The sequence below is a fragment of the Sycon ciliatum genome, chromosome 12 (genome assembly GCF_964019385.1).
Source record: "Sycon ciliatum chromosome 12, ocSycCili1.1, whole genome shotgun sequence".
NCBI lineage: Eukaryota > Metazoa > Porifera > Calcarea > Leucosolenida > Sycettidae > Sycon > Sycon ciliatum.
In genome coordinates this window covers 7,237,170-7,245,344 of record NC_088654.1, presented here as the reverse complement: position 1 = coordinate 7,245,344, position 8,175 = coordinate 7,237,170, and the positions used below count along the sequence as shown (strand labels likewise).

The window sequence follows — 8,175 nt, the reverse complement described above, 5'->3', positions numbered from 1 at the left end:
CATCACTCCCTGTATAGAGTCCAGCCAATTGTCTTCACCCCTATATAGAGTCCATTGGTCCAAAATTAACTGTACGGAGTCCAAACTTTGAAATCAACTATAAAGATTAAAGAGTCTTATGTGGACAACACTCCCTGTATAAAGTCCAGCCAATTAGGCATCCCCTATCGAGTTCGAAATTAGACATAGGATCTGCTGTAAGCAGTGAATATTAACCAGAAAACGGCCTCCCCCTTTAATCCTTTGCATCATTCACTTCTCAAGGTAAAAAATATGTATTGAGGCGCCACTGCAGCCACTTCATTACATGAAAAACCCTACAAACACCATCCTCAAATCAAGTGGTCTCTTCGCAGACGCTGTAAATTACAATATCTCAATCATGTAGTGTTGCCAAATAATTGTGCACGCACACACACACATGCACACACCCACACAACGCCAAGAAAATACCTAGAAAAAAACAAGAATCGAAAGAGAATAATGGAGAGCCCGGGATTAATTATTTGTTTTCAAATTATTGCGCGCACACACACACACAAACTTGTACAACGCCAAGAAAACACCAAAAAAAGAGTAGAGACACAATACACGCGCAACTCCAACAGCCATGCAAACGTCCACGCATTTACAAGTAAAGTCAAGAGGGATAACAAATAATTATACGAAACGAATGCATACGTGGGCGGATGCACGCACGTTTACATACATGTAGTAGTGTAAGAGATTAACATAGTGCAGTAGTCGGCATAATACTAGCACATGCTGAGAGTGCAATAGCAAGCTTCGCCATTGCTCATGGCCATGCAAATGTTCAGCAGAACTCAGTTCCGCAAGCTTCTGAAAATCAGCACACCTGGAACAAATAGATAGCACAAGGATACGCTTATTACCGTAATGATGCATGGGAGCACACAACTACCAAGTTCTCAACGAATGTGATGCTCAATGAAAATCAATCCACTCAAAGACCTGTGAACAGGTGACGGTGGGGACAATAATCTATTAGTAATACGAGGAATAAGATCGTTTGTGCACACTCAAGACGCACAGACACACCACCATACATGTAGTGTACACAGTGTTTCACTTCACTGCAACTAAATTGAAATGAGATGATTTGAACAATCTGTACAGCGTTGCCGTCAGTCAGTCTTCCCCAAGATGGAAATGCAATGATTTGTTGTCACGAGGCAGTTTCACTGACACAATGTCATGTTCGTGACATCAAAACGGTTACTTCAGGGAATACGAGTATTAGCTTGAGAAGCTTTTTCTTGTCATTGGCATACACGCAATCCTCCTACTACTACTAGTACACTGGCACTGCGTTTGTGGATCCCATTGTATTTGACATCATACTAGAGGAAGAGTGTCGTGGAGTTTCACATAATTATCACAGGGATAAAAATACATTTCTCATGAAATAATTATTATAATTGATGATAGCTAGACGATCGTATACGATTGATGCAAAGTCCTTGCAGTCCTTGAGGACTATTACGAAGTGGTTGATTACTTTTAGGGCATTCATTCAAGCAACATCAAACAAACGCGATACGCTCCTTGAAAATGGAAAAAAATTCAAGCATAACGACAGAACAGCAGACCAATCGAAACGAGTAAAAGCTTCCTTACCTCAGTCATCGTCCTGCCATGTAGTTGGACAGCCTTTTGACACGGTGGTACAGGCAGCTCTTGTCCAGTCAAACAAGGGTATCCTTGTGGCGTCGAACGAAAGAGAGTGTCAGTGTATCTGACTCGTCAGATTGGAACTGTGCTGAACTTTTCTCTTTCTCCGCTTTCTGCTTTCATCCCTCGCTCTGATGAAACCGTTCAAACGTCTTCAGACTGGCAGCAATGGCCAGCCAAACAGGGGATCCTTGTGGCGTCGATCGAAAGAGAGTGTCAGTGTACCTGACTCGTCAGATTTGAACTGTGCTGAACTTTTCTCGTTCTGCAATTTCTGCTTTCATCCCGCGCACTGATGAAACGTCTTCAGAGAACCACAAGACGCTTTCCAGATTTGATTTTGAACGTCTCCTTATCCTCCTTGGTTACCTCGTGACAGATTACTGTCAGCAACTTCACAGCAGAACTGGCAGCCATGGCTGAAGTGAAGAAAGGAATGCGCTGCCACCAGGCAAGCAAAACTGAAAATGTGTTTGTTCTTTTTCGGGCACAAGACACAGTCACAGGACGGCGTGACTGGATAAACTGGACTCCTGGACTGTGAATAGGGGACTGGTAGAAAAAGTGTACTCCTTATAGGGGATTGCGCGGCAGGTTGAAGCTGATCAAAACTGAGTGGACTCGTGGACTCTGTATAGTGGATTTTGGACCAATGGACTCTATATAGGGTGCTGGACATCATATAGTGCATGGACTCTATACTGAGTCCTACATATATATATAGGAAGTGTGAGTTACGAAGTCTGAAGAAAATGTTGAACGGCCTCTGCTGGGATGACGACTACACCATAGCTCAGTGGTTAGAGCATCGCTGGCTACAAGCGAGGGTCCCTGGTTCGAGTCCTGGTGGTGACAGTCAATTTTTTCTTCAGACTTTTCCCGTTTGTCTCTTTCCCTCAAACCAGTTAATATATATTTTTGTATACACACAACAACAAGGTTGTCAGTTTCATAACACTAAAAGCTTTTCACCCATTTTCATCAGTAGATACATGGGAATGAGCAATATATATAATATATTATATACATCTGTTATGTGTTGAGAAAGGGGACTATGACTCACAAGAGTAGTGGACATGACTCCACTAGACATCTACTTGGTCTAGAACACCGGGGACTCGCCAAACTCTTTCTAAGGTTCTTTTGGTATAGACTGTTCGATTCGTTTACAAAGAAAATCGATTTCGTTCCTATTTAAAATAGTTGTTTCACCCAGGCCTTAGAAACAATTCAGCATTTTCAGAGAATATTCGTAATTCGTTCGTTATGGGTGAGTATTCGTTCGTTTGTGAAAATAATAGAATATTCGTTGCAGCCCTAATAAAAACCAAACCAAACCAAACGAAAACCGTGATTAGCAACCAGCCTGGTGCTACAGACCACTTCACCAGTCACGGGCGGTCTCACATTCATACATGTATTTGTATAATGCAGCTGTGCGGTGCAAACCTCTAATTACAGTAAACCTGTAACTGACGACCACCCCTTGGGGCCAGAGAAAGCAGTCTTTAGTGGCAGGTGGTCCTTTGTTAGAGGTTTGCACCGCACAACCATAATGAATGTGAGACCGCCCGTGCCTGGTGAAGTGGTCTGTAGTACCAGGCTGGTCGCTAGTCACGGTGGTCTTTAGTTACAGGTTTTACTGTAGTACCAGGCTGATCGCTAGTCACGGTGGTCTTTAGTTACAGGTTTTACTGTAGTACCAGGCTGGTCGCTAGTCACGGTGGTCTTTAGTTACAGGTTTTACTGTAGTACCAGGCTGGTCGCTAGTCACGGTGGTCTTTAGTTACAGATTTTACTGTAGTACCAGGCTGGTCGCTAGTCACGGTGGTCTTTAGTTACAGGTTTTACTGTAGTACCAGGCTGGTCGCTAGTCACGGTGGTCTTTAGTTACAGATTTTACTGTAGTACCAGGCTGATCGCTAGTCACGGTGGTCTTTAGTTACAGGTTTTACTGTAGTACCAGGCTGGTCGCTAGTCACGGTGGTCTTTAGTTACAGGTTTTACTGTAGTACCAGGCTGGTCGCTAGTCACGGTGGTCTTTAGTTACAGATTTTACTGTAGTACCAGGCTGGTCGCTAGTCACGGTGGTCTTTAGTTACAGGTTTTACTGTAGTACCAGGCTGGTCGCTAGTCACGGTGGTCTTTAGTTACAGGTTTTACTGTAGTACCAGGCTGGTCGCTAGTCACGGTGGTCTTTAGTTACAGGTTTTACTGTAGTACCAGGCTGGTCGCTAGTCACGGTGGTCTTTAGTTACAGATTTTACTGTAGTACCAGGCTGGTCGCTAGTCACGGTGGTCTTTAGTTACAGGTTTTACTGTAGTACCAGGCTGGTCGCTAGTCACGGTGGTCTTTAGTTACAGATTTTACTGTAGTACCAGGCTGATCGCTAGTCACGGTGGTCTTTAGTTACAGGTTTTACTGTAGTACCAGGCTGGTCGCTAGTCACGGTGGTCTTTAGTTACAGGTTTTACTGTAGTACCAGGCTGGTCGCTAGTCACGGTGGTCTTTAGTTACAGATTTTACTGTAGTACCAGGCTGGTCGCTAGTCACGGTGGTCTTTAGTTACAGGTTTTACTGTAGTACCAGGCTGGTCGCTAGTCACGGTGGTCTTTAGTTACAGGTTTTACTGTAGTACCAGGCTGGTCGCTAGTCACGGTGGTCTTTAGTTACAGGTTTTACTGTAGTACCAGGCTGGTCGCTAGTCACGGTGGTCTTTAGTTACAGGTTTTACTGTAGTACCAGGCTGGTCGCTAGTCACGGTGGTCTTTAGTTACAGGTTTTACTGTAGTACCAGGCTGGTCGCTAGTCACGGTGGTCTTTAGTTACAGATTTTACTGTAGTACCAGGCTGATCGCTAGTCACGGTGGTCTTTAGTTACAGGTTTAGAGTATTTTACTCCATATAATGACTGTAGTCGTGACATGATGTACATGTATGTAGGAAATAGTATGAAATTTGATGTATGGACATAATTATAATACTCTTGGTAAAACTCACCCACAGGGTGCCCGGTAGACCGAGGTGCCCTGAACTTGGAGGTCAAATAGAAACACATGCACGGACACAGGGAGGGGGGGGGGGGGGGTCGCCAGACACACATGTCATGTACATGATTGATTGTACATGTTTGCATGTGCATGTCGGTTGGACTGTTGTTTGGCACCTGAGCGCACGCATCAAACTATACGCACACACCATTATAATTATATCACCGTGACAACGGTAATGACCAAAGAAATCCAACCTGCCGGTCGAAGTAGCGCAGCGTTTTACATCATGCACGGTCAAAAAAAACAAAAAAAACAATATGAGGGCGACGGGCCCGTGGGGGCCACATGAGCCCTTGCCGCTGCCGGCTCACAGGTCAGATATCGTTTCTTTGGCCACGTCTTTACCTCCACCCAGCGCACAACACTGAACAAAGACGGAAACGAGGCAGACCGAGGAAACACTTTGAACCAGCAATGTGACTACACAGCCAGCACTGCACCCGCGCCACAACCATTCATACTGCACGGCATGCATGGACATGCTGCACACACAGTCGACAAACCATGAATAAGAATCATAACGGAGATTAGGCCGGTCATTTCAAGGAGATCAACACACTATAATTACCCGGTAGTACACAAAGAAACAGCAAGGAGATCAAGCACAGCGTTTCTGGTAAGTTGCCACAGGTCAGACGGACACACATCATTGCGTTGTAATGTCAATGACGTAACTGTGACAGTTCCATGTACACATAAAGCCCAGCCGGCAAACGCCGTCCTGGTTCCAGCAATTACTTTGTCCGTAGGGCCATCAGTGCACTAAAATGTGCTACGGCACGCAACGCTCTGAATGTACAGTGATCACATTGGCTTCAGACTAAGAGAATGCATGCCCCTCTCCCAAGACAACCGGGTCAGTCCGTTTTATGCCTGGTGGCCCCAAACCAGGGTTCGCCTGGATATGCATAGCATCACGCAGCTCTTACAATATTCTCCCTATCCCGTTGGCATTGTCCATGTGGATCGCGGCCGGTTGCCGTTCTTTTCCCGTTTTCCGCTGACGCCGGGCATCAGCAGAATACTGCACTGTAGTCCCAGCTATGATGCGGCGTTGATCACACATGCATCACACATGGATCAAGCATGGATCACACATGAATTACGCATGGGTGACTCATGGATGACTCAAGCATTACACATGGATGACTCATGGATGACTCATGGATGACTCGTGCATCACGCACAGATCACGTACGGAGTCACGCATCACCATGATGGCGGTAAAACACCTGTCGTCGGAGCACGCCCTGTGACGCAGCGCCGTCGAAGAGTCTCCTTCTTGACGCGCAGCTTGCGCTGCAGGGCATTCTGCGGCGGCAGTTCTTTCCACTCCTCGGCCGTCAGGTTTACGCCGAATATCTCCATCTGTTGAGCACGCAGACAAGGGTGATTTAGTTTAGTTTTATACCAAGCAAAACAGGGTCAGTGCGCCTTAAAGGGGAAGTTAAGGCAAAAATTAAAATTTCACCAGTTGTAGTCTTCGGGGTGCTGAGGCGAATGGTCTCGGTCCGAGGAAGCTGAGACGCTCCCTTCCTACTTGAATCCCAATCAAACTCGCGCACTTCCACCGAAACTGGGTGACTGCGCCCTACTAGATGGGGGTTTGTATGCAAAATGTCACTAAAAGCGCCATTTCGTTCTTATAAAAGCACGGATGACCGCGACTGGCCCATATGTTGTAGTCTTTTGGATGCTGAGTCGACTGGTTTTGGTCCGAAAAGGCTGCGATGCAGCGTTCCTCCTTTATTCCCAATCGAACATGGTCGAACAAGTGGTCACGTGCTCCTGCGTACACCAGTCACCTGGTCACCGTGCCTGCAGGGTACAACTTACTAGCCTGTTTGACCTTTTTTGGGTGCAGTCCTGTCACTCGAGTTGAACTCGAGTTGAACCTTGGTGTGAAAGTTGTCGCCTGCTGGCGTGGTGACCAGGTGATTTGGGCACCCAGGAGCACGTGACCGCTTCTTCAACCATGTTCGATTGGGAATAAAGGAGGAACGCTGCATCGCAGCCTTTTCGGACCAAAACCAGTCGACTCAGCGTCCAAAAGAGTACAACATATGGGCCAATCGCGGTCATCCGTGCTTTTATAAGAACGAAATGGCGCTTTTAGTGACATTTTGCATACAAATCCCCATCTCGTAGGGCGCAGTCACCCAGTTTCGGTGGAAGTGCGCGAGTTCGATTGGGATTCAAGTAGGAAGGGAGCGTCTCAGCTTCCTCGGACCAAGACCATTCGACTCAGCACCCCGAAGACTACAACTGGTGAAATTTTAATTTTTGCCTTAACTTCCCCTTTAACCTTATTCCAAGCAATCGTGACATGGCCGGGCAGCCAATGACCACTTTGTGTGGCCATTGCAGGGTTTAATAGCCAACCACGGCTAGCAAGGAAAAGAGTAAGACCGGTCGAAAAGAAAAGGAGAAGCTCAAGACAAGCCTCAATGACTGTATTGGGAATGCATGCAGCCAGTCCTACGTTTTGTACGATACAGTGAGTGATTCCAAGCAGTACACTTGATTCAAATCTACGTGCGGCAATACAAGAGTGAACTGGTTCCACTGACGCAGCCAACATGCTGAGTTTGAGGTCTGAGGTACTGCCGTGGACATGGAAATCCAGTCGGAGGTCAAGCGGGCCCCAGTGCGCTGGCCATACATCATCCGTAAGTACGCATACCATATTCTGCACGCACTGAAGGTGCCGGCCACAGCCATTCGACCGGATTTCCATGTAAAAGTAAAGTAAAGTTTACACGTCCGCGTTACCACCGGCTATACACTTGCGTTGAGAAACACAACCAGCTTAGGAAGTTTCAATGTCCACGACAGTATAGCAAATTGTGCCCCCCCCCCTTCAACCTCCCCATTTGCAGCATTGGCATACAGGGAGGTGAGACAACAGCGTCCCTCACTACCGTGTTTAATACTGTAGTCGTAAAGCATTGCTGGCCTTTAGCGAAGGTCTCTGGTTCCAGTACCGGAGATGACGATTATTTTTATGCAGGGTTTTTTTTCCCATTTCCACTCTCTCAGACTAATGGACACCGTACTCATAAACAAATAGTTGTAAAACTGCCGGGAAAGTGCTGAATGCACAGAGCGCTTTAACATACTGTAAACTGCCTATTAAACATTCCCCTAGATTGATGTTAACTGTTTTGGCGAGAAGAGCGTCACGAGAATAGTAATAGTAACTAGCGTGAAATCAAACTTCAAAAGTGGGTGTATGTGCACTGTAGTTGGCCCATGTGCTTCGGAAACTTTTGCCATAGCAAACTCACTGCTTCTACAACATCGCGAAAACTTAGTGACGCGAATATTGGGCGGTTTGCAGTATCGGAAAGAGGCAGAGATGGACCCCTTGGAGTATGCACAGTAAATCTGGTCTAAGCGACCACCCCACGGTGCAAGCAAAAGCGGTCT

The 8,175-nt window shown here is 46.3% G+C and overlaps 1 protein-coding gene and 1 long non-coding RNA gene across 2 annotated transcripts in view; both read right to left on the bottom strand.

Annotated features, from left to right (window-relative positions):
* Nucleotides 1-337: 337 nt before the first annotated feature.
* Nucleotides 338-2,381, bottom strand: LOC135828721 (uncharacterized). The gene is made up of 2 exons (XR_010555738.1): nucleotides 1,639-2,381; nucleotides 338-856 (listed from the first exon to the last, which is right to left on the bottom strand). It is a non-coding gene; the product is annotated as an uncharacterized LOC135828721 (long non-coding RNA).
* A 2,874-nt stretch (nucleotides 2,382-5,255) lies between these two features.
* LOC135827840 (uncharacterized) overlaps nucleotides 5,256-8,175 on the bottom strand; it is a 33,982-nt gene continuing 31,062 nt past the window's right edge. Inside the window, exon 14 of the mRNA XM_065340270.1 lies at nucleotides 5,256-6,114. Within this exon, the coding sequence (XP_065196342.1) occupies nucleotides 5,956-6,114 (159 nt within the window). The 3' untranslated portion in view covers nucleotides 5,256-5,955. The remainder of the gene's footprint in view (nucleotides 6,115-8,175) is intronic.